Below are 27,726 nucleotides of genomic sequence, written 5' to 3'. Positions count from 1 at the left end.
TACTCTTTCATCAACCCTATCTCCCAACTCCCTTTCCACCCGTTCTCTTCCTCACCTCCTCATTTCTCACTCTATCCAGCCTAGTAACTCCTATCATACTTCTCAGGCACCTAATCTCAAACACCTCCTCTCTTATGTTGCATGTTTCTGCCCCATACAGTGCTGTCAGCACAATCACTCCTTCATACAATCTCCTCTTAGCATCCATTCCCAAATGTCTATTTTTCATTACATTATATTCAATATATTATTGGAATATTAAGTATTACATACAAACATACATATACCATGGGCTTTTTCACCCTTACAAGGGAAGTAGCCAGTCAAAAGCCATGATTCCACTCCCATTTACCACCCCTACCTCCCTCTCATCGTGGCTCCTCCTGGATGTTAGGTCATCCCTGTATCTCAACCATCACCCTGGGTCAGTAGTAATGCAGCAGGGCACAACACATCCACTTCATTTAATCGGCAACCACCCTCTCTGTCCCCTCATGCAGAAAAAGAGATGGGGAGAAATTCCTTCAGGTAGTGTCAAAATATCATTCACACATAACCACTCCCTAACCCACCATCCCCCACCCACTCCCTTCCATGCATCACAGCATCATCCATACACAACCATTCTCCATTCACTCCTATCTTCTCCTGTCTGAGAGAAAACTACATACAGTATATATTATGATAATTCATGTAACTTCAGTTTCACGAACTGGAAAGCTGCAGCTCTACAATAGTCACCATCAGCAACCCCCCCATACCATAGAGCTCTGTGGAAAGAAATACTGGACTCCTGTGTTATATCACTGTAGGTCTGTTTTTGCCACCATTTGATAAGAGGAAGAGGAGGGGACCAGCCACTGATCGTCAGCTCTTCTCATGAGTAGAAGAAAGTCAAAGTTGATGGGGAAAGTTCTAGGCTATTTCCAAAAAACCAAAAGTTCCTTTTGGACTACTCCAGATGGAAGTGATGGTGTTCATGTATTATTTGAGGATGAGCAACTAAAGGCTGCTCTCCAATTTTTGTCTCATAGGACTACTTTAAGCTGGTATCCATCATTGATCCTTCCAGTTCTTACATTGTTACATGACTTATGCCATGGGTATTTGAAAGTATGCTTTATCAAAATTATTGAAAGTGTGGTGGAGGGGAGTGGAATGGGTGGGAGTAGGTATGTACCTTTGACTTGGCTACCTCCCTTGTAAGAGGGAAAAAGCTCTTGTATAGATGTGTAGATGCTATCAAAATACAAATGTTTAGTAAAACGACCATTGCAAGGAAATGCAAACAACAATTTTAATAGCTATATCTTTATTGAACACCAATAAATAATTACTTGCAATGTTCATCAAAATTCATAATTACATATCATTTAGAAACAGTGTATCATAATTTCTTAACCTCTTCCATACTATGACACCTATGTAGGTATCATGAGATTCGAATGGGTATATGAGGATTCTGGTGTTGGTTTCTTGATTATATTCTGTAGTTTTAGCTGAGTAACCCTCAAATTCTTTGAACTTGCCCAATTGTGTTTTCTGTGTTTACTATCTATATAATTAAAAAATAAACTGACCCTTCGCGTTTGGTGGCATTTCGCTCACACACACCCCGGTGCCCGGTCCGCGTTTGGTGGCATTTCGCTCACACACACCCCGGTGCCCGGTCCGTGTAAGGGTTATTCCACGTTTCTCGCCTCTCATAAGCGGACTCACATCTCACACGCCGACATGGGGAAGGATTCTTCAAAGTTGCAGATGCAAAGAAATAGACATTTCTGGAGGTGGGTTACACGCGAAAAGAAGTTAACTAAAGGGGATTTGAACACAAACAGAAAACTATTTCAGAAGATGAAAAATGAACACATGTTTAAGTTCCCAGACCTGTATCGAGAGACTAAAGCTTTAGCTGTGAAAGAGACGGTGAAGGTGTTTCAGCGAAAGCTGTTGACGTTTAATGAAAAGTTTAAAGAGGATAAGACTTACAAGTATAGTGATGATGTTTTGGATTCTTTGGAAGTTTACGTCGGAGAAATCCCTCAAGAGAGGTCAGATGGGTTTCAAAAGCATTATTTTGCTGGTACTAAATAAAAAGATTCTGTTACAATTATTTCTTTTTCCTGAGGCGAGAGGCATTTGGGGGTAAATCGGTTACACTGCCAACTACGGTGAAGAAGAACTCGAAGAAGAACTCGAAGAAGAAGAAGTAGAACTCGAAGAAACGAAAAACTTGAAGAACTCGAAAAAGAAGAACTCAAAGAACTCGAAAAAGAACTCGAAAGAGAAGAACTCGAAGAAGAACTCGAAGAAGGAGAACTCGAAAAAGAACTCGAAGAAGAACTAGAAGAAGAGGAAGAAGAATTCGAAGAACTCAAAGAAGAAGAAGTAGAACTCGAAGAACTCGAACTCGAAAAAGAAGAACTCGAAGAAGAAGAACTCGAAGAAGAAGAATTCGAAGAAGAAGAAGAACAACAACAACTCGAAGGACTCGAAGAAGTTCTCAAAGAACTCGAAGAAGAATTCGAAGAAGAACAACTCGAAGAAGAAGAAGAACTCGAAGAACTCGAAGAAGAAGAACACGAAGAGGAAGAAGAACGAATGAAGAAGAAGGAGGCTAGAAAGGAACGGAGAGAGGCCAATGCAAAAGATTTAACAATTCGCAAAGTTTTGAAACAAGAAAAGCAAGTAAAAAAAAGTTATTACTTAAAGGAAAAAAAGAATTAAAAAAATATAAAAAGGGTATTTTGAACGGAAATTTAACACCAGCACAAATCGCCTATATAGATGACTTGCGAGAACAGCTAGATGTTGACAAGAAATAAAAAGCAATATGATTTTGATATTTTATTTTCCAAAAAAGGGGCGTAGCCCAGGGCGCGCAGCGCCGCAGGCCAAGGCCCCCGGCGTAGCCGGGCGGCTTGTTACTCAGTAAAAGAGAATGAATAATACTGCAGTGACTTTATATTCTATAACATGAGTATTGTGATGCATCAATCATTGTACCTCAGGCAGATGCTGTGAATGTGAATTTGACTCGTATTGAAAAAGTAAAAAAATATCAGTTTCCATAAGTTTGTTTTCTGTTTATTATTACTCAGTGAAAGAGAATGAATAATACTGCAGTGACTTTATATTCTATAACACGAGTATTGTGATGCATCAATCATTGTACCTCAGGCATCTGATGCTGTGAATGAATTTGACTCGTATTGAAAAAGTAAAAAAATGTCAGTTTCCATTAGTTTGTTTTCTGTGTTTATTATTACTCAGTGAAAGAGAATGAATAATACTGCAGTGACTTTATATTCTATAACACGAGTATTGTGATGCATCAATCATTGTACCTCAGGCATCTGATGCTGTGAACATGAATATGACTCATATTGAAGAGGTAAAGAAATATCAGTTTCCATTAGTTTTTTCTATTATTTCCAGGGCTAATCATTGTACTTCAGGCATCTGATGCTGTGAATGTGAATTTGACTCATATTGAAGAGGTAAAAAAATATCAGTTTCCATTAGTTTTTGCTATTGTTTCCAGAGCTAATTCTTTTCCTGCACCATGTAAAAAATATTCTCTAAGAGCATCAATAGCTCTGAATCTGTGTGAAATTGTATTTTTCACTTGACTTTCCATTTCTGCATACGTCTTGTCAAATCCTGAAATAGTAATTATCAATTAATAAGTCAACTGGGGCAAATTTCATGAAGCATAGGTGAACATAGCCTTCTCCTCCATCACTACAGATCATCCCTATCAAGCTCCAAAGCATTTCCAGTCCATTCCTAAGAACCTCAACCAGATACAAAGCAAAATGGTAAGAATATATAGTAAGAAAAAAAAAAAAAGATTCAGAAATCCTAACATGGTCTAACTCTTTCTATAAAGCAAATGAAAGGCTTACTCCATACTAAATGCAAGTAATAACATAACCACATAGTAATAATAGTTGTTAAGTTTCACTTTGACTTCTCATAATCTAATTTTACAGAGAGCAGGTTACCTAGCCCTTCATTCAATCCCACTTTAGCTACCTTTTATGACCCACATGGCAAACTCTGGCAGAATTCATTCCTACTTCTACCACATGGGAAGGAGACAAAAAGGAAAACATATACTCAAAGAAGTAGTTCAGATCTGTTTTAAAAGGGAACAACATAATAGAGGGATAGTCACAGCACAAAAAATTAGCATCATTCCTCTAGGAGTTGAGATTTTTCTCTACCATAGAAAAAAAATTGTGTGTGGCTCTAGTCCATAAGGGCAACCCCCAAAACAGTCCCTAAAGTATTGGTTGCATGTTACTGTGGTATTAATCTATCTATCTATATACCTAGGGCTTTTTCCCCTTTACATGGGAGGTAGCCAAGTCAAAAGGCAAGCACCCACTCCCACCCATTTCACTCCCATCCACCACCTTGGTGTAGAAGGCAGAGATGGATGGAGTGAACTTGAGGGGATCACCAAGGACGAGATGGATGGATGGGGTAAAAAGGTGTTGAGCAGGGACGGGAGAAGGTAGAAGATAAGGGTGAGTAGAGAATGGCTGTGTACAGATGATACAGTGATGCAAGGAAGGGATGGGGTAGGGGGTGGTTATGTATGAATGATATTTTAATGCAGCCTGAAGGGACTTCCAGTTTTCTCTATTTTCTCTACGAGAGGATGGAAAAAGTGGGTCACTGACTAAGTGAAGTGGCCTTGCTGTGGATGTTCAGTGTCTTGCTGCATTGCTTCTGACCCTGGACAGTGGGCAGGAGACAGAGAACCCTTTATCCATGAGGAGTTAAGATGAGAGGGAGGAAGGGGTAGTATATAGGAAATGGAATGGGTGGGAGTGGGTGTGTACTTTTTGACTTGGCTACCTATAAAGTGAGTCCTCCTTATCCGGTAATTCTTTATCTGATAAATTCACAGCTACGGTATTTGGTAATTACTACCCTCGATTCTATTTATAGTAAGAAAAATTCACAGATAATGTATCTGCTTGTGTTTTGGAGGTAAAATTAGATATTATGAAGAGGAAAGAGCAGGGAAGAGGTACGTCTGCCATAAGTCGAATCTTGGGTTCAGTATACGGTAATTTCAATTTGCGGTAAGGTTTTCAGGAATGCATTGTACCGTATAACGAGGACTCACTGTATAAGGGGGAAAAAGCCCTTGGTATATACATAGATGGATAGTACAGCCTGTGTTAGAAATGAAAAGAGAGAGAGCAAGTGGTTAGAGATAAAGGTGGGACTGTGTCAGGGTTGTGTCATGTCACCATGGCTATTCAATGTGTACATGGACAGGGTGGTACATGAAGTAAATGCAAGGGTAATGTGCAGGGAATTGGAGAAGGTTACATATAATGGAAAGAAGTGGGAAGTGAACCAGTTGTTGTTCATGGATGACCTTGTACTTGTGGCAGAGTCAAAGAAGGGATTAAGGCAGTCAGTGATGGAGTTTGAGACTATATATGGTACTAGAAAGTAGAAGGTAAATGTGGGTAAAAATAAGGTGATGTGATGTGCAAGGGGACAGGATGGCAGCAAGTTAGAAATAAGGACAGAAGCTGGAGGATGTGGACAATTTTAAGTTTTTGGGGTTGCATGTACCAGGAAATGGAGGAGTGGGGGCGGAGGTAAATTATAGATTGAGAGAAGTATGCCTTGGGGAATTGAAATACCTCTCAAAAAAAAGTAAGAACCACATGGGCATGCTTATGAGCACCAGAACAGAATAGGCTGGCTACAGAAACAAACTACTCCATAAGCAATTATCACAGAAGACACCAAACACATCATCTTATGCTGCCTATTCCTTGTGTTGACTGACTGATTGATCCGTGAGTATGGAGGACAAAGGAAAGTTGCCAATTAGTCAATTCATTTTGCACAATTCTTTTTAACTTACAGGAGAAAGTACTGAACAGGGGTGTAAGTATTTGACACTGCTGGCAGTGTATACAGAAACTTACCTTCTGGCTGAAAACAAGGATCCCATCCAAAATTGTTATCACCACGAGGGTAAACAATCTCTCCATGTGTTATGCCATGAAACAATTTGATGTCATCATCTGAGTTACCACTCGAAAATGCAAAGGTGCACACAGCCTCGGCTCTCTTGTCCTCGAAACCAGCAAGCAACTTGTGGAGCCCTTCTGGATGCAATTTCTCCAAGAACCATTTAATGTATGGACCTGAAAAATGGACCAGCCATCTAAGGTTTTGTGGAAACAGTACTGCAGATAGTTGGATAGACTAGATAGACAGATTGAGAGAAGGACAGGGAGTGAGAGAAAGACAGAAAGAGAGGGAATGAGAGAGACAGAGAGGGAAGAGAGAGAGAGATAGAGAAGGAGGAGAGATAGTGAGGGAGGAGAGAGATAGAAAGGGAGGAGAAATAGAGAGAGAGGAGAGAGAGGGAGGACAGAGTGATACAGAGGGAGGAGAGATATAGAAAGTTAAAGAGTTTCAAGGAATCTCAGTACTTCAAAAGGTTTTACAACCCATACCAAGGAGGTACCATTACAAGGTTACTAGGTATCCATACTAGTACTTACAAAAATGTGTCTAACACCTTGTCTCACTATCTTTTGAACTTCTCAACTGAGGAACTCTTTATCACATCCTTTGGCAGTCTATTCCAAGTGTTACAAATTTTATAGAAGAAGAAGAAGAAGAAGAAGAAGAAGAAGAAGCTCACCAACTTGACACAAGAGTAACACCCATGATTGTGAGTGGCACACATTCAAGCTGAAGAGATGATGAGTCAATATTATCAAATCCTTGAAAGAATTCTTAAAACCTCTATTAGATGTCCTCACAAGATAGAGAGGGAGGGGAGAGAGGGAGGGGAGAGAGGGAGGGGAGAGAGGGAGGGGAGAGAGGGAGGGAGGGCGAGAGAGAGAGAGAGAGAGAGAGAGAGAGAGAGAGAGAGGAGAGAGAGGAGAGAGAGGAGAGAGAGGGAGAGACAGGGAGGGAAAGAGAGAATAAGCACTCTGTTAGCAACAACCCATGCTTGTATCCTATAAAATCACACATCTCACTGAAGAGGTGAAGTCTTAAAAGTGGTACAGGACAGATCTAAGGAGGGAATTAGCAGAATGAAGGGTCAGTAGTTGTTAAAAGAGACCAGCATTCATCTATTAAAATTTACTATAATCATATATATATATATATATTGGTGAAATGTGGCAGGAGATTCTCTCTGAGGCATATTCTTTAAAAAAACGACAGCAAAAGAATTGTTCATTAACTTTTTCCTTGAGCTCTCAAGCTTGAGAGCTCACAGAAAAAGTTAATTAATAATTCTTTTGCTGTTGTTTTAACACAATATATATATATATATATATATATATATATATATATATATATATATATATATATATATATATATATATATATATATATATATATATACAGGGTGTTTGGGGTAAATTTTATCAATATTTTATCTTCTGTCATTTGAGAACCATTTGAGGGATTCAATAGTAGTAAAGTGCAATGGATAGCTGATTCTGTGTACTATTGGTGGGTGTGAGAGCTAGAGAGCATGGATGACTGGAAAGCACTGGAATATTGGAAAAGAGTGACCTGCATCATCATGATTCATGCTGGATTAAAAAATTCGGAAATCTTAGCTGCAGCTCAGTACTTCTCCCTTGAACTCATTTTTTACCCTCTCTATGTCTACTTTTCTGATCCCTCTGTAGTAGTGGTAGGAAGAATACTATTGTTGTGTTCTCATACATACTGTAGAAGGAGACTAAATGCAATGGAGTGTGCACACTACACACCTCCCTCTGTATCTCTTCTGCAAAGGGTCAGGGCATAAGAGTCTAGGAGGAAGACTCCAACTAGAACCCTGGTAACTGGGTTTGTTGAATGTGTGTAGGTGTGGTATGATTGAGAGAAAAAGAAAAGAGTGGTAGTATAGTGTAGGCCTTATGGTCTCTTGCAGTCTCCTTCATTCTTATGTTCTTATATTTATGAGAAGTAAGATGGATGTACCAAAAGTGAGTAAAATGAAGCTGAAAAGGACGGATGCGTTGGAGTTTGGGAGCATTGTACGTTGGAAGTCAGGAATGGTGAGAGGGCATGGAAGGAAGACAGAAGTGGCACTGTTGGTAACTGATGCCATGAGTGCATGGAGTTAAACGTCACTGAAGGAGATGTGGGCAAAAGTGGTATTTGGATTGGAGATCATGGGCATTTTTGGAAGTAATGTGGTGTTAGGGGCTCTTAACCCCTTCCATACGGTGCCGCACACGTAGGCGTCATGGGGAGCGAGTGTATTCGCGAGGCTGCCATATCGGCGTCTTGATTATATTTATTGTAGTCGCCCCTCCATAATGACATTCTTTCTAATTCTTTTGTAATCGCATTTTCTATGGTTATCAAAATTCACGGGTGAAGAGAGAACGATCGATATAAGCGGTGACTATATTTTATGATGCGAGTATTATTACGACACGTCATGCGGCTGGCATTGGCTGCTGCCACCGAGATCTAAGTCCATGACGCCTACGTGTGCGGCACCGTATGGAAGGGGTTAATGCAAGAGTAGACGAGTCAAAATATGGAATAGTTGGGAGTTATGCAGTGACAGAAAGGAATGACAGCAGAAATATGTTGGAGATGTGTAATACTCTTGCATAATGTGAAGTGGAGAGAAAGAGACAAAGGCACACAACAAACATCAAATGACTGCCATACCTGGAAGACCTCCTAGTGCTTTAAAGCATAAACAGGTGTCTTCTACAATGACAGGTCCTTTGATTATATCGCTGGCTGCTTTGCATTTGGCCTTTGAAATTTCATCTGCTTCACCCTGGTACTCAGGAAGATCAATTTTCTTGCTTACAATCCTGTGCACAAAAAAGACATATTAATATCCTATACAACTAAATAATTTTCATAAGTGCCGATTTCACTGACTAATCTTGCAACCAACAGTAGCTAGCAAAAGTACTTGGGGTACAATGGTGTAGCTAGGTGATTTGCTACCAGGGCCAGACTTCCAACATAGCCCCATAGCAACTCCCCCTCAACTCCACAATCACACCATCCCTTAACCCTTAAAAAAAAAAAAAAAAATCAATACAGCCACCTGCAGTGAGGTACATTAATAGTGGAATGGCTAGTGAGATTGCTTAATGTGTGTCTATGGGAGGGTAGAGTGCCGGAGGACTGAAGGAGTGCCTGTCCAGTTCTGCTTTACAAGGGAAAAGGGGACAAATGTAAGTTTAGTAGTTTCAGAGGGATCAGTTTGTTAAGTGTAGTTGGGAAGGCTTATGGAAGGATTTTGAAAGAATTAGGAGAGGAACAGAGGGAGTAATTGGTGAGAAACAGTGTGGGTTTAGGAAAGGTAGGGGATACATAGATCAGACCTTTGTGGTAAGACATATATGTGAGAAAGCTTTAGCAAAGGGTAAGGATGTTTTCTGGGCCTTTATGGATTTGGAAAAGGCTTATGACAGGGTAGACAGGAAGACATTGTGGGAGGTTTTGCAGATATATGGGATCAGGGAAAAGCTGTTAAGGGCAGTAGAAATTTAATGAGAGTAGTAGAGCCTGCATTTGAATTAGAAATGGAGAGAGTGAATGAACTGAGGTGAAGGTGGAACTGTATAAGGGACGTGTCATGTCACCATGGATGTTCAATGTGTACATAGATGGGATGGTGCAGGAGGTAAATGCAAGGGCAATGGGCAGGAGACAGGAGATGGTTGGAGAAATTGGAGAAAAGTGGGAGTTATTTGCTGACAACACTGTGCTTGTGGCAGGGTCAGAGGGGGGGATTAAGGGAGTTAGTGACTTAGTTTGGGAGGGTATGCAATAGGAGAGAGTTCAAGGTAAATGTGGGTTAAAATAAGGTGATGAGATGTACAAGGGGAGAGGATGGCAGCAATTTAAAATAAGTATTAAATGAGAGAGGCTGGAGGAAATGGATAGCTTTAGGTACTTGGGATCACATGTAGCAGGAAAGGGAGGAGTGGAGGTGGAGGTAAATTGCAGACTGAGAGAAGCAAGTAAATGTCTTGAGGGATTTAAAAGTAACAAGAAATAGGCATATGGGAATGGATGCAAAGAGGAGATTGTGTCAACAGCAATGTAAGGAGCAGAGACATGAAATTTAAGTGAGGCAGAGAAGAAAAGTTAAATGTGTTTGAGATGAATTGTCTGAGAAGTATGGTAGGGGTATGTTGTATAGAGTGAGAAACAAGGTGAGGAGAGAGGGGGTGGAAAAGGAGATGGCACATAAAGTTGAAAGAGTATTGAGATGGTTTGGACACATGGAAAGAATAACTGAAGAAAGATTAGTAAAAGAGGTGTGAAAGGCAGAGATGGAGGGAGTGAACTTGAAGGGACAACTGAGAATGAGATGGATGGGTGGGGTAAAAAGGACATTGAGCAAGAGGGGAATGTTTGTTGAGCAATGAAGTGAGAAGGAAAAAGATACGACCGAGTGGAGAATGATTGTGTAAAGACAATATTGTATTGCAAGGAAGGGAATGGGAGATGGGGGGGGAGATAGGGAGTGGGAATGTGTGAATAATATTTTGACACAGCCTGAAGGGATGGACACTGCATGAAAGGATGGACAGTGGGGGTTGCTGATAAAGTGAAGCAGTCTTGCTGTGGATGTGCTGTGTGTTGCTGCATTGCTTCTGACCCTGGGCAGTGGGTGGGATACAGAGATGACCCATCATCCATGAGGACCCAAAATGAGAGGGAAGAATGGGTGTGGGAGTAAAATGGAATGGGTGGGAATGAAATGGATGAGAGTGGGTATATACTTTTTGACTTGGCTACCTCCCCAGTAAGGGGGAAAAAACCCTTGGTATATAGATAGACAATAGTAAGATGACAATAATGGCAAAATAATAAAACTTACGTGAATGGAAAACTATCTCCAAGAATGGCCCTAACCTCCTCTAATTTCTTGGCATTTCCAGTAACAAACACAAGAGGACGTTTGGCTGCCATTTGTGCTGCAAACCTATAGATAAAATATACAAGTTGAAATAAAAGTTATGTATATCTACAGCATTAGACTTCTGCATAATCTGTGAATATTACCAACTCCTAAACTGACATTTTTCCATGCCCAAGGTCAATCTAAGAATTTATCTACCTTTGTAGGTTCAAATTACATTCATGATAGTGATCTATAGAATTGGGATAATTTCATACCCATGCTGGTTTAGTTTGCTTTTATTATATATAAATCTATGACCAAACACCAAAACCAAAAGGTTATTCAATGCCATTTTTATCTTTAACATGTATAAACCTTTGGTATATCAAAATTTGCTATTTTTTTCTTAAAAGTAAAGCCTATTTAAAAAAAAAAATAATAATAATACATACATAAATATACCAAAGCCTTTTTCTCCCTTACAAGGGAGGTATCCAAAAAACAAAGGCATAAAAACCACTTCCACCCATTCCATCCCCACATACTCTACTTCCATCCACACCCTTCCCTCCATCTTATTTTACAGCAAAGCCAATTAGATTATTTTTATGGGTACGTTATTTTCATTTTCAGTGAAAATTCTAACTACACTGTTATTAAGTGTTTGAGCTGTGGCATCTTTTGAGGGTATGAGTTAGGAAATAGTTTAACTGAATCATTACCAATGACTCTCAACCATGCAGAGGTGTTTAACACAACATTTGTCAGTTGATTCAACCACAATTAACCGAAATCTATGTTTCCTCAAAAGTCTAAAAAGTTGCTCATGAGATTCTTTTCCAGATACATTGGTCAACATTCCAGCAAATTTAGTTCAGCCACATTTCAATTTCTTAGCTATATTAGTCCCTTTTTTTTAATAGTTTGCAAGGCTGGTACCTACTCATACCTCAACCTTGTCGGTAGTCCAAAACTGTTTATATATGAATACACAAGACTGTCTATGGTATGCCACTACAGCAGTGCTTCCCAATCATTTCTGGCTTGAGGGACCCTTGCCAAGTCTTTCAGAAGTCCCCGGCACCCTTATTAGAAAATCTAAATTCTAGTTTGTCAGTATTTTGTTGATTCAACATCAGTATAACAAAATTTTGTCCCTGAATATGAAAATACAGACGCTCCTCAACTTACATTTTAGTTACGTTCCGAAAGGCCGAACGTAAGTTGAAAATGAACGTAAGTTGTTACTGTACTATACATCCGTAAATTCTATTACCGTATCTTATAAAACACCCCTAAATCATTAATTATACACATAACATTGTAAAATAATAACATTAATTTCAAATAAATTAAATTCAAGCAACATAAATTGAGATGGTGGAGGAGGAGGAGGAGGAGGAGGATGATGAGGCAAGGCACGTTCAGTCTGTCGTTTGTGCCATGTAAACAATGGATGCGTCATGTGTAAGTATCGTTTGAACTACGGAGAGCGTGCTAAACTAAAAAATTCACTCAAAAAAAAAAATGTTTTACAATTTTTTTTTTAGTCAGTTCAAACGTAAAATTGAAAAAACGTAAAACTAATGAACGTAAGTAGAGGAGCGTCTGTACTCATCTTTACACTGACGCTGCTTTAATGAACGAAAATGGATGACAGAGTCGGTAATATGAAAATTATTTTTGACCTGAATTTTGTTGGCACCCTCAGTTGATCTCACTGCACTCTTTGGTGCCGCGGCACACCGGTTGGGAACCAGTGCACTACAGTAACAATACCTGGAGGAAGCTGATGTATCACACACAAAGCGATGCCCAAGTCACTTCAGATCCTGAGGTGAACAGCAGTTGGGGGCCATTACTTAAGAGTGGATGCCATTCCTAACCTCTGCAACATAGCATGGGTTCAAACAGTTGCCACAATGGGCCCCCGACTGTCAACCGAGGTAAGACCTCAACTCCCCACCAACATGCCCTATCACAGCAGTAACCTCCCCAATAAACAGCTTATCATAGTCTTCATTAACTTGGGGAGATTGTCTGCAACTGACATATGTAAATCAAGTTCAGCTATAAAACCTAATCTCAGTTCACCTTTGACACCATTATCAGTTTTGGACAGCAACAAGCTTGATAGTGCCTTTGAGTTACCTATGTGTATTTTCTTTTCACTGTGTCACTTCAGATCTGTTTTTCCTGCTGTCAGTGTAAGGTGCACATCACAAGCACTATAATAAGCATGACCATCTCCCTTTGAGCTCTGTTTTAATCCAACCCTTACTCGTTATTATATTTCTGCGAGTATCTTCTCTTTTTGGTATCAGTTCTCTCCTCATCTGAATTGTCTCCCTCATTATCACTATCTTCTTCCGTACTGTTGTCACCTGACTTACCTACAAAAAATACGAGTCAATTTCTGTAAGCAACAAGTTTCTGTGTCATGACACAACGTACAAATTTAGGTATTTGTAAAGTTGCTTACCAGTCTCATAGATGCAATTCTTTTCTAATCTTTGGATAGCTCTTACCAGTCATGAATAAATACTGCAAACTGATAGTAATGCCGTTATTGATTTTTTAAGATTTAGTGTTTTTCTTTGGAGGAGGGGGGCCCTGTGGTGCAAAGTAGCACATCCAAATGTCAAATAAATGTTTAGGAGTGGGTGAAACAACCTGGAATATGAGGCATATTCCTCTTTCAGTACAGGGTGTGTATAGTAATCGTTTCCTTTTTTAGGGTCACACACACACACAAAAATAAAAAGTCAATTTAGTTAAAAATGCACTTATTGCAAAAAAGACAACAGACTCTGTATCAGCACACTTCTGGTGTTGTTACTTGATGAATCCAACCTTGGCATCAATGACATTGCCAACACACCCTCAAAACCTGGCACAGGCCTTCTTTATGACCTTAGAAATTGGCAGACAACCTTGATCTCACTAATCAGATCATCCTTACTCTTGTATGGTGTGCGGTTAGTATCTTGTCCAACTGCATTTCATACAAAATAGTCCATAGGGTTGAGGTCAGGTGAGTAAGAGGGTCACACAACAGGGACAACAAAGTCAAAGAAATTGTCGAAGAGCCAATTCTGAGGTTTTCTAGAGGTGTGACATGGTGCCAAGTCCTGTTGCCACACATAGGGTCTACCAGCAGGTACTTCCTCAATCGACAGCTTCACATGGGTCTATAGGAACGGTGATGTACACTTTGATGCTCACACTGAGAGTTGTGGGTCTGGTCCTGACATAAGTTCTTTAAATCTTTTTGTCTGTTCAGTCACTTTTAGCAGTTCTGAGATCTTGCTGCTGCTGTGTCCAGTGGAGATTAGCAGAAGTACAGCATGCCTTTTCCATAGATGAGGAAATGTAAAGCTTTCCATGGATGCAAGGTATTGCTGGGACAAAGTCTCGACATATACTGATCAGTTGCTTTTGTTTCGAGTAGTGTGGTTAACTGCATTTTTCCACACAGTGTCCCTGAAACAACAAAACAATAACCGTACACACTGTATTTGGCTAGATATTCATTCATCAACACCCACAAAGAGGAAGCGCTCATCCACACTTTCTTCATACAGGCAGCACAACTTTATCCCCCACTAGATAGCCAAGTTTGTCAGCCACGGGCAGTACCTCCACTCGTGCTTTTAATGACGAGGAAGCTGGCGAAGAGTTGCTAACCCTACATACATACATATACCAAGGCTTTTTCCCCCTTCCAAGGGAGGTAGCCAAAAAGGGAAAGGCATAAAAACACTCCCACCCATTTCATCCCTAAATACACTCCACACCCCTCCCACCCTTCCTCTCATCTGAGCTAACCCTAAATTAAGGAATAAATTCATGAAGCTTCAAGAGGACCGATAGCTGCGATTTTGTGTACAACTCATCAAGATTGATGGAAATATTCTCGGTATTATTCCAGAATAACACGAACATGGTGTATCACCACCAAACCTACCTTTTCTTACTCTTTTGTAAAGCGTGTAATCCAATATCCTGACGCAAAATGTTCCACAAAGTTGGACACAAGTTCAATTGTTGTTGTTGTTGTTGTTGTCGTTCCCTAGACTGTCTGTCCGAGCAGTCCCGTCTCCCCAAGGAAGGCCACAGCCGAAACTGGGTTTTCCCACAAATCCTTTATAGAGTTGTTGGGCACGCCGACGAACCGAAACACTCGCATCATTTTCAACACTTTGCCTGACATTTTCAATTGCTTCCTGGGTTCGCACACTTCGACGTCTTTCTGGATGAACATTATCACACAGTGTAAATGTACTGCAAAAACGATCCACTGTTCGCCTAATTTGCAGTTCAGTCGGTCGATTATGAAGACCATAAAATGGCCGTAATGCACGAAAAGTAGCACGAACAGAACTGTTATTTGCATAATAAAGCTGCACAATTTGTAGACGCTGTTCAGGCGTAAGTCTTGCCATGTTGAAGTCTCAAGAGTAACTAACACTAGTGGTGGGCAGCTACCGGTTTTATCGGTAACAACCTTAACGGTAGCTTACCGACAAAAATTCTGCTACCGTTAAGGTTCCGTTAACCGATAAGCTATACCATAACACTCGGAGAGCGGTATGCACGTCTCGGCTTGGTGGTACTGAGTGACGGTACTGACGGTAGTGGTGGGCAGCTACCGATAGTTACGGGTTTTATCGGTAACAACCTTGACGGTAGCTTACCAGCAAAAATTCTGCTACCGTTAAGGCTCCGTTAACCGATAAGCTATACCATAACACTCAGAGAGCGGTAAGCACGTCTCGGCTTGATGGTACAGAGTGACAATACTGACGGCCCACTGTACCGCTAATTTTACTGGTTAAACTTTTACCATTAAACAAGTATGTACCGCTAAGGTCTCGGTAATTATTTTACCATTAAAACCGTGTTTTTTTGGCATTTTTGTCAATTTCTCAATAGAATTAATGTTATTTCTGTGATCAGCATACGAAATCATATTAATTGTGAAAGTTTCATCGAAAAATTCCGCGTGTCGCCAAATGAAGACTCATATATGTATATATATATGTATATATATATTCATAGTGTAAATGGGCAGGAGGTTTTCCCTCAAGCATACTTCATTAAAATGAATGGCAAGCTTGTTATGACAGAGCTTCTTGTCGTATTTTTCTCTCTTTCTTAGAGTGATCTTGCCTTCTGTAGGCAGTAACCTTAATAAATCTCCGTATGTCATGTTGTGGAATAACATACATAATCTATAAATAAGCCAAAACGCGTTTTCACACCTCTTGGTGCTTCCTCAGTGGCAGGTACGAATCTAAGGGCTGGGCTGGTGTGTGTGGGTATATATGGGACAGGCTGTGGGATTTTGTCTAGTCGTCGGTGTGGGATTTTGTCTGGTCGTCGATGTGGGATTTTGTCTGGTTGGCGTCGCCGGAGCTCCGTGTCGTTCTGTAGGTTGGAGGGTGGCGTGCATCTGTGTTTTTTGTCTCATTTTCACTGGGGAATGATCTTCTCACACTTGGTAGGATTTTTTTTAAGTCCTCGAGTTGGGTATTCATTCCCGGGGATAGATCCTTGATATACAAAGCCTCTAATATAGGTAAACGTCGTGGGTCTTTGTTGTGATCTATAATCTCCGTATTCTGGGTTAGGTCTTCTCTTCTTAATTTTGCTTGATGGACTTCGCTATGATGATTTTTAGGTGCTCCTGAGTTTAGGTGATATGACAGACGACGCGAGAGCCTCATGGTGGTCATGCCGATATAGGTAGTAGGATGGGTTTCACAGTTCCCATATTTGCAGGTGTACCTATATACGACATGAGATTTTTGAAGTTCATCGACGATCTGCCTGGTGTTGTTCCTTAGGAGTAGGTTCGATGTTTTTTTTGTTTTGATAGTAAATAATGAAATTAATTTTGGAGCTTGATTCAGTGGGCTTGATGTTTCTCTTTATGATTTGTTGCATCACTCTCTCATCCTCCTTGTATGCAGTGGAGAAGAAGGATTTGTAATATATATTTATAACGTTCTGCGCTGGATTGTCTGATGCATTTGCTGATTTAATTTCCTCGTACCAATTTTCCATTATTTTCTTGGTCACTTTTTCAATGTCTCTATTGCTAAAACCGTTGTTGATTAGGACTTGTGATGCTCTTTCTAGTTCTAGGTGCACATTTTTCCAGCTACTACAATGGCTAAGGGATCTTCGTACATATGCACTAATTGTTGAGATCTTGTACTTTTGTGGGCATTCACTCATTCCGTTAAGGCAATGTCCGGAGTTACTAGCTTTGGTGTAAACTGAGGTATGAAAAGATCCTTCCCCCTGTTTCACGAGGACATCAAGGAAAGGGAGAGATCCATTTTCACTGTTTTCGATGGTGAAGTTAAGACCTGAGGCTTCTATGAGTCTCTGTTGTAGTGCTACGACTTGTTCGTTATTTTCCGCTTTTACGAAAATATCGTCTATGTATCGACAGTATATTTGCGGTTTCTGTACTTCACCGAAGACCTCTTCTTCGATACTACCCATGAAGAAGTTAGCAAAAAGGACTCCCAAAGGAGATCCCATTGCAACTCCATCTATCTGGCAGTATTTTCTACCTCTCGGGCAGGTGAATGGGGCTTCTTTAGTGCAAATTTCTAATAGTTTCTTCATCACTTCTTCTGGGATGTCGCATTTGGGGTAGCTGTCGTTGTGGTAGACTCTATTGATTATATATTGTATCGTACGAGAAGACCTAACCCAGAATACGGAGATTATAGATCACAACAAAGACCCACGACGTTTACCTATATTAGAGGCTTTGTATATCAAGGATCTATCCCCGGGAATGAATACCCAACTCGAGGACTTAAAAATCCTACCAAGTGTGAGAAGATCATTCCCCAGTGAAAATGAGACAAAAAACACAGATGCACGCCACCCTCCAACCTACAGAACGACACGGAGCTCCGGCGACGCCAACCAGACAAAATCCCACATCGACGACCAGACAAAATCCCACACCGACGACTAGACAAAATCCCACAGCCTGTCCCATATATACCCACACACACCAGCCCAGCCCTTAGATTCGTACCTGCCACTGAGGAAGCACCAAGAGGTGTGAAAACGCGTTTTGGCTTATTTATAGATTATGTATGTTATTCCACAACATGGCATATGGAGATTTATTAAGGTTACTGCCTACAGAAGGCAAGATCACTCTAAGAAAGAGAGAAAAATACGACAAGAAGCTCTGTCATAACAAGCTTGCCATTCATTTTAATGAAGTATATATATATATATATATATATATATATATATATATATATGTATATATATATGTATATATATATATATATATATGTATATATATATATATATATATATATATATATATATATGCTAGTGATGAAAATGCCAATATGCTTCTGTTTCTAAATAAGAATATGAACTAATTTGTATGAAAAGATAATTGAGGAAATAAATAAAAAATATGCTAACAATGAAATCTAATATATCCTTGAGTATTTACCTTGGTCTTTGGATCACGTGCTGGGCTAATTTGTATGAAATAAGTATTAAAACAAGGGAACATCAAAAGCAGTTTTTAGGAAAACATCTATTACAAATTAGTCAGTTTAGGTTAGTTTTTAAGAAAACATTTATTACAATTTAGTCAAAGCTTTATATGTGTGTGTATTAACAAAACTCCCACTCCCACATGCACCCTACAAACATAGACCCATGCATGCAGAGGCGGACAAAAGTTTATACACCACACCCACCCTCAGACACCCTCCTTTCACTCACTTGCGCGGTAGATAGCATACTAACGTAGCACCAATTAAAGTATGACTTTTTCCCTTTACAATGACATAACAATCAAAATAATATGTAAAATAGAACCAGACATATAGCTTATTAAAGGACAAAAACATTGATTTTTCAGGAGAGACGGTTAAACTGGGAGGCTGGATACTGTAGATAGGCGGCATGCTTCTACCTCTAACTTTGATAACGCACTGATATCTATAAAATTCAAAATCATGTGTTTACTGTTGAGAATCATAGCTTGCTTCCGATTGGTGGGAGGAGTTGCCAGATATCTCCATAAACACAATATCGTAAACAAAATAGAACTGGCTATCGAAATTTTTACTTTATTTCAATATACAGAATATGCAATGGGGTTGTGACTACACACCATAGTAGGATGAAATTTGTTTAAAGATTTAAGTCATAAAGGCGACTACTACCTCACGAGTCTTTTATCGGTAAAATACCGGCAATTCCGGTAACGGCATTGTTGTTTACCGGTAATTCCGGTACTGAGATTAGCGGTATTTGCCCAGCACTAACTAACACAATGTCATAGCATACTGAGCGTGATGGAGTTGCCGGTTGCCAATTAGTCAATAACAGTTAAGCTCAGTACGCATTGTAAGTTCTATCACTCTAAAATAAACACCCTTTATATTCAGAAGCCCATTATGACCTTTATTTCTACCGCAAATCAGTATTTTGACCTGTACCCTCTCTCCCCCAAAAATAAAAAAAATCGCCATTAAAACATTAACCCAACAAGACTTTACCTAACCCTGACTACCATGACATACTACTCACCTATTGTGGCGGTCAAGGTTAGGTAAGATCCTGTTGGGTTAGTGTTTTAATGGCAATTTCTTATTTTTGGGGGAGAGGGGATACAGGTCAAAATACTGATTTGCAGTAGAAATAAAGGTCATAATGGGGTGCACACACAAAAGAGTAAGAAAAGGTAGGTTTGGTGGTGATATGACGTGTTTGTGTTATTCTGGAATAATTCCCCTATCTCTACCAAACCAGTAATCTAACCTAACTTACACCTGTCATCATAACCTAGCTTGGGGGCTTCACCCCCCAGACCCCTCCAATCTCCACCAAAGCACTCTTAGTAACGTAACTTAAAGTATAACTATTAGTATAAATGTGTGTTTATCTATTATAACTATTAGCTAATAAACTAAATTGTAACCATATTTTTGTAAATTAAAAACCACAATAATAGCATTAGCATTACCTTATGAGCCAGAGGTTGAGGGTTGTGGTGGTGGCACTACTGTTGTGTCGTTATCTGACTCACTATCAGAGTCTTCTTCCTTCAGCTGTGGGATGACGGGAAGACCAGATGACTGCTGCCTGTTAGACTGTGGGTGGTACAGTCGAGCAGCCTCGATGAAAAAATGGTGGATGACTTGTTCTTCCCCGAATGTACGAAGAAACATATAATGAGCAAAGTACTGCTTGAAGTACTTTCTCCTAAACCCTGGCCGCTTCACCCACTGCTTTTGCTTTACAGATTTGAGTTTATCTATTTCCACCTTGACCCCCTCACCACCAACAGAATCCTGATTGTCAAACCACCAATCGGTAACCTCCGAACAAAAACTCCGCCATTTGATACTGGTACTTGGAGACCACTTCAAACACTGCACAACAGTGTCATGATTCCACGTTTTTTGAAGCCAGTGGTTGACAAAGCACACTATCTCCGAAGGTTTCAAGTGAGTTCCTTCGAGGAAAGTTCCTTTGTAGTCTGTAGTAGTGAAGTTGCACTGTTTGCTTCTCTTTGTCTTGGCTATTTTGCTCCACCGGCCACAATACCAAGAATGCTTATCTTCCCTATAAGTACAGGGAACTTCACAGTATGGGCACTGTACTTGTGAAGGAAGGACACCATGATTTCTTAGAAATTGGATTGCAGCGTTGTCGTCCAGATAGAACTCCTTGATAAACTTCCAGTAGTTGTAGGAACATCCAGCACACGATGTAACCATTCTGATAGCCTTCACTAAATGTAGCAAATAAAGCAATTACCGATCCTACAAGGGGAGAAAGTACTCTGGACTTAGTTTTAACTAATAATGAGCACCTAATGAGTAACATATTAGTGGGAGATATTCTAGGCTCTAGCGATCATCAAGAAATAAGATTTAATATTATTTGGGAAGAGTTAAAAAGTACGAATAACATCCAAGTACCAGACTTCAGGAGAGCAAACTTTGAAAATATAAAAACCTATTTGAAATTGAATACGAAATGTCTTGCGGACATTTCAGATATTGTCGACTCTTGGTACGTGAATGGTGGTCAGGTTATGGCCAGGGATCGGGTCACGGAGGGTAATATGCATACCTTGGGTCAAGTCATTTGGGGGCAAGGGCTCAACAGACAGGTCAGCGATTTGGATGAAATGTATAGCAATCTAACCGATTTAATTATTTATGCACAAAATACATTTATCCCCCTGAAATCAATACGGAAAAATAGTAATACTCCCAAATGGATGACGGACAGATTAAAGCATGAGATCGGAATGAAAAGAGGACTTTACATGAAAATAAAAAACAGGGAAACACCTTAGATCAAGATACAACGAAATGGCAAAGCTGGTTAAAAAGAATACACGTACAGCGAAACATAATTATGAAATTAAAGTTGCTAGTCAAGCAAGATCCAACCCATAGGGTTTCTTTCATCTCTATAGAACAAAAAATAAAGAGAGAATAGGACCAATTAAAAACGATGAATGTCATGATAGGATCGGAGGAAAAAATGAGTGAAGAGTTTAACAATTATTTTCTATCGGTGTTTACTAGTGAGAGATTACATAAAGTACCTGACTGCGATCTGATTTTCAGAGGGGATGAAGAAAGTACATACATACATATACCAAGGCTTTTTCCCCCTTAGAAGGGAGGTAGCCAAAAAGGAAAAGGCATAAAATCATTCCACTGCCCTGGGTCAGAAGCAGTGCTGCAAGACACAGCACATCCACAGCAAGGCCGCTTCATTAAATCAGCGACCCCCCCTCTCCGTCCCCCCATGCAAAAAAGGAGAAGACGGGGAGAAATCCCTTCGGGCTGCATCAAAATTTGCTCACACATACTACCTCACCCCCCCATTCCACCTCATGCATCACATCATCATCCATATACAACCATTCTCCATTCACCCGTCTTCTGTCCTCTCCCGTCCTTCCTCAACAGACATTCCCCTCTTCCCCAAAGCCCCCTTCACCCCATCCATCCACCTCATCCTAGGACGTCCCCTCATGTTCACTCCCTCCACATCTGCCTTCCATACTTCTTTTACTAGTCTTTCTTCACTCATTCTTTCCATGTGTCCAAACCATCCAAATACTCTTTCATCAACCCTATCTCCCAACTCCCTTTCCACCCCCATTCTTCTCCTCACCTCATTTCTCACTCTATCTAGCCTAGTAACCCCCATCATACTTCTCAGACACCTCATCTCAAACACATTCAAACTCCTTCTCTCTTCCTCTCTTATGTTCCATGTTTCTGCCCCATACAGTGCTGTTGGCACAATTCCTCCTTCATACAGTCTCCTCTTAGCATCCATTCCCAAATGTCTATTCCTCATTAGTCTATCTAATATCAGCATTAGTAAAGTAGAAGTAGTCAAGCAGATTGAAAGACTTAAAGCTACAAAATCCCAGGGTCCAGATGAAATTTTTCCGAGAATGCTAAAGGAGTGTAAATTTGAAATCTGCGACCAGTTAACTGAAATATCTAATAAATCAGTAGACACTGGTTTTGTGCCTACTGCTTGGAGGCAAGCAAACGTTGTTCCTGTTTTTAAGAAGGGAGATAGATCATCTATATGCAACTACAGGCTAATCAGTTTGACATCGGTTATAGGAAAAATGCTTGAATCAGTAACAGTAAGTAGACTCACAGAACACATCGAAAGACAAAATTTAATTTGTGATTCACAGCATGGTTTCTCCAGGGGTAAGTCATGTGTGACTAATCTTCTATACTTTTACAATAAAGTATATAAGGCATCAGATAACAATGATATTTACGATGTTATTTACCTTGAATTTAGCAAAGCGTTCAACAAGGTGCCACACCAGACTACTAAATAAAATCAAAGTCCATGGCATAGAAGGAAAAGTGTTAGAATGGATTAGAGCTTGGATTAGAAACAGAAAACAGCGGGTCACAATAATTGGAGTAAAATCTAGGTGGGGCAATGTTGCTAGTGGGGTCCCCCAGGGCTCGGTTTTGGGTCCTTTATTGTTCATTATGTACATAAATGACTTAGATGACGGGATGAATAGTGATGTTAGTAAGTTTGCGGACGACACTAAAATAGGATGCCTAATTAGGTCAGGAGATGATGCAGAGATTCTGCAGGATGATCTTAAATTGTTCACATGGCTGGTGAAATGGCAAATGAACTTCAACATCTCTTAAGTGTAGCATTTTAAACGTAGGGCTACACAACCCCAAAAATAGATACAGCTTAGATAACACTCTTTTAGAGAAAACCGAGTGCAAGAGAGACTTGGGAGTTCTAGTGAGTCTGGACCTTAAAACCAGGAAACAGTGCATTAGCACCAGAAATAAAGCTAACACAGCATTAGGTTTCATTGCTAGGACAGTAACAAATAGAAGTGCAGAGGTAATTATTAAACTCTATCTAGTGATAGTTAGACCCATCCTTGACTATGCAGTACAGTTTTGGTCTCCGTCCTAAAGAATGGACATCAATTCACAAGAATCAGTAGAGAGAAGAATGACCAAAATGATACATGGACTCAGAAATTTACCTTACAAAGAGAGGCTTATGCACCTTGACATACACTCTCTGGAAAGATGCAAAGTGCGGGGTGATCTAATAGAGGTGTTCAAGTGGATCAAAGGCTTTAACAAGGGTGATGCAAACAAGGTCATCATATTAAAACAAGAGGCCAGGACTCGCAGTAATGGTTATAAACTGGACAATTTAGATTTAAAAAGGAAATAGGCATTAGTTTACTATTAGAGTGGTCGACAAATGGAATAAACTTAGTAACCATGTAGTAAGTGCTGAAACTATCAGTTGTTTTAAGAAACAATTAGATATCTTTATGGATGGGGATGACAGGTGGTGATGAATACGGAGCTGCCTAGTGTAGGCCTTATGGTCTCTTGCAGTCTCCTTAATTCTTATGTTTTTATATACATGCGGCAATGCTGCTCAACAATAACAGCAATGCTCGCTGCAGCCGTCAAAGGTGTAATTTACATATTTTCATACATTTTTGATGTGATTTTCTTGATTTCCAACCTGCTTTGTAATGCACATTACTCGATTTAATAATCCCCCACCCAAAAACCCCAATTTCCCACAGGTCCCCCAAGATCATTGGGGAGATGTTCGCATAAGTTGAAAAATTCATTACTTGAAAACTACACATTTGCGATGGAAATGATGTACACCATCAATCAATACACAACATATCCCACCAAATACACATAAGCCACATTAGAAAATTGTTGGTTGGGTGAAACTATAAATTATAAGGTTAGATTGGGTTAGGTTTGGTTAAATTTGGTGTGATTGTGCTATTCTCCACCGCAGCCTCCACAAAAAAATATATATATAAACAAATAGATAAAAAATAAAAATAATAATAATAAATATTCATAAATCACTACTGACGCTATTATGATTAGTGGTACTTATTTGCAGAGTTCAAAATACTCCAGAATGATTATGATACCAGCCATCCAATGACAGAAATAAGAATTGCATTTATAAGACTGCCAAACAACTTAACATTTACCTAAATATACTTTCACTACGACCCAGCACCGTGGCAAGCCCCACGTGGCAATGATTAACAATGCAGCTCAGCCATGTCCTGGACGCCAAATTACGAGTACCCTAGCTAACCATTCATGATGTCGCTTATATTCTAAGGTGTTGCATAGCAGCCATAGCCTGTAGGTCTTTCTGGGGTCTCACTAAACGCCGACCAAAGTCGACCAACGCCGACCAAAACCACACAATGATGTTTTTTTTTTATCAAATGCATAATTTATATATAAAAAATAGCATATGGTTGCATTATTTGACCTATTTTCTTTAAAATGTGTGATTTCCATGTAAAATCATCAAAGAGAAGTTACGTTTTTATCCTCTGCAAAATTACCAACCGGCAACTAACGCCGACCAAACCCAAACAATGACAGCTTTTGCTCAAATGACAAAAACGTATTATCTTTGATGATTTTACATGGAAGTCACACATTTTAAAGAAAATAGGTCAAATAATGCAACCATATGCTATTTTTTATATATAAATTATGCATTTGGGCAAAAACCGTCATTGTGTGGTTTTGGTCGGCGGTTGGTAATTTTGCAGAGGATAAAAACTTAACTTCTCTGATGATTTTACATGGAAATCACACATTTTACAGAGAATAGGTCAAATAATGCAACCATATGCTAATTTTTATTTAAAATTATACATTTGAGCAAAAGCCGTCATTGTTTGGGTTTGGTCGGCGTTGGTTGCCGGTTGGTAATTTTGCAAAGGATAAAAACGTAACTTTTCTTTGATGATTTTACATAGAAGTCACACATTTTAAAGAAAATAGGTCAAATAATGCAACCATATGGTATTTTATATATATAATTTATGTATTTGAGCAAAACCCGTCATTGTATGGTTTTGGTCGGCTTTGGTCGGCGTTTAGTGAGACCGGTCCTGAATAGTTCCAGAAAGATTTCCCTTCAAAGTAAAATCAACCAAACAATGGCAAGCATTGTACTTGTAGCATGGTTTGGGCCAGCAAAACTTACTGAACACAACATGCATTACGCTCATTTTAAATTCAGTGTCATTACAAACCTTTTACTGACAGAACAAGACCGTCTAATTATAGTCTACATGGAGTGCAAACTTCAAATTCATGAGCAGATATATATCACAACTTTGCAAGTATCAGCTCTATATTTCCGTTTGCAACAGTTTGCCTACTTTAATTACATGGAAGATTAAATTTTTATGGGGCTTTCATCTCTTATGCAATACCATGGATGTAACTTAACTTAGTCTTTGTTTTGGCACCTCGCGTAAGTATTCTCATGCTGCTTATTTTTATGCACATCTTAGAAATCGCTAAGATCAAATGGTTAACAACAGTAGCTATTGCCAGGGACTTCATATATTACGAACACTTAACAAGCTTTTACTAATTTCTTCCTTTTTTCGATACATATTTGTGTCCCTTAATTAAGTTTTAGTTGGCCTTAATACCTTGTACCTCTTCCTGTTTTACACTGTCCTTGTATAATCTTCCTAGTTTCTTTGTACTCCCTGGCCTACTTTATCAGTTTTCCATTTAAATATCTTCCTTTAAAACGTAATAATTCTTCAAATTCTCAAATTCTTTCTTGTGTGATTCTTTTAAAATCGCGCGCGCGCGTGTGCATTTGCCTAACTGAAGTACTGTATACACCATTCACAATTCCCAGTGGATAATATGAAAAAGTATATATTTTTTTTTATAAAAAACGTATCCATAGAACAAATATTTCCTTATAAAATATTTCATATGAAGGTTAATTATTGAATATAATAAATTGCATTATTGGATTTTCTCTCACTCTAGCCCGCTTTGTTCACATATCGTACGTTTTTCAATCAGATTCCTGTCACCTGACGCTGCCTGGCAGACCGCAGCAGGACTGCAGACACACAGTAGTTTTGTAACTATGCTGTTACTGAGATAGTGACACCGGAGAAGATTGACAGTCGGTTTCGGTTCCGCACTCTTATTTTCAAGACACTGGTATACACGCGAGTGGGTCGACCGAGCCTTAGAAGGATACTGACCTTGACCTGTCCTCACACCCACCTTATGTACCCGTGGGGTGTACCGAAAAGTAGCGCCCCTCTGGCTGAGGCAGGGTTGCCGTGCGTAGCCCGAAATTGTGCTTTCCTACGGATACAAATACATGTAGTACAGCCGTAATATTTCCTTAACCTACACATATGTACTATGAGGCCGAAGACCGGCTGTCTGTCCCCTCATTTTTACACTTATTGTCTCGCCCCTTACTGCAACGGCGATATTACTGGAGGTAAAATTATGGAGAGAGGCAAATAACTTGATAGTAGCGGGTAGTGCTGGACAAATACCGCTCATCTCAGTACCGGAATTACCGGTAAGTAAACAACAATGCCGTTACCGGAATTACCGGTATTTTACCGGTAAAAGTCTCGTGAGGTAGTAGTCGCCTTTATGACTTAAATCTACAAATTTCATCCTGCTATGGTGTGTAGTCACAACCCCATTGCATATTCTGTACCCGATTTCAGTAACGCTCAGTTCATAGAACTACGTCAGGAGCTTCAGCTTACAGATTGGGAGGCAAAATTAAACGAAAAACCTGTAGATCAGATGTGGGAAATATTTCAAAATACGCTCACTAAGATGATTCAAACTTACATTCCTTTTAAGGACAGACGTCCCCCAAATCAGGCTCGCCCAAAGTGGCTCGACAAAGAAACTGAAAAAAGTATTGCTAAAAAGAGACAGGCTTATAAGAAATGTAAGTGCTCGGGTGCATCTAATGACTATGAAAGTTATGTATCAATACAGAGAGATTTAAAAAAGACAATAAGAAAAAGAAAACGACAATACGAAATGAACATCGCTGAGAAATCCAAAGAGAATCCCAAAGAATTCTACAGTTACATTAGAGATAAAAAGGTTGTTAGGAATCACATTGGTCCACTATTATCTGCTGACGGTCAACTTGAATATTCAAATGAAGGAATGTGTAATATCTTAAACAATTATTTTAGCTCGGTATTCGTAAACGAAACACCTCAAGGTGAATTCCAAACTAAAACCTGTGAAAAGTCTAGGGGAAACTTACTCGGTACGGTAAATATAACAAAAGAAAAAATTAAAAGGTGTATAGAGAAACTCAAAGTTAATAAAACACCAGGGCCTGACGGTTGGCATCCAAGAATCTTAAAGGAAATGAAAAAT

The 27,726-nt window shown here is 39.5% G+C and overlaps 1 protein-coding gene and 1 pseudogene across 12 annotated transcripts; both read right to left on the bottom strand.

Annotated features, from left to right (window-relative positions):
• Positions 1-2,834: 2,834 nt before the first annotated feature.
• Positions 2,835-26,678, bottom strand: LOC143028254 (inosine triphosphate pyrophosphatase-like). Of its 12 annotated transcripts, XM_076190078.1 has the most exons (6): positions 14,880-15,373; positions 12,692-12,800; positions 10,889-10,993; positions 8,707-8,858; positions 5,967-6,188; positions 2,835-3,663 (listed from the first exon to the last, which is right to left on the bottom strand). In XM_076190078.1, the coding sequence occupies exons 3-6, from the start codon at positions 10,978-10,980 to the stop codon at positions 3,512-3,514; spliced, it is 618 nt and encodes a 205-aa protein (XP_076046193.1). In that variant the 5' UTR covers positions 10,981-10,993; positions 12,692-12,800; positions 14,880-15,373; the 3' UTR covers positions 2,835-3,511. The 12 variants fall into 12 exon arrangements, with proteins under 12 accessions (XP_076046193.1, XP_076046196.1, XP_076046195.1 ...); XM_076190081.1 differs by lacking the exons at positions 12,692-12,800; positions 14,880-15,373 and adding an exon at positions 24,504-24,555; XM_076190080.1 differs by lacking the exons at positions 12,692-12,800; positions 14,880-15,373 and adding an exon at positions 19,944-20,732.
• LOC143027887 (uncharacterized) lies at positions 11,001-14,057 on the bottom strand (annotated as a pseudogene).
• Positions 26,679-27,726: the final 1,048 nt, after the last annotated feature.

Source organism: Oratosquilla oratoria, chromosome 9, assembly GCF_046742065.1.
Source record: "Oratosquilla oratoria isolate Oo_2021 chromosome 9, ASM4674206v1, whole genome shotgun sequence".
Lineage (NCBI taxonomy): Eukaryota > Metazoa > Arthropoda > Malacostraca > Stomatopoda > Squillidae > Oratosquilla > Oratosquilla oratoria.
Note: the sequence above shows the minus strand (reverse complement) of the source record. Positions and strands in the feature narration are given on the sequence as shown.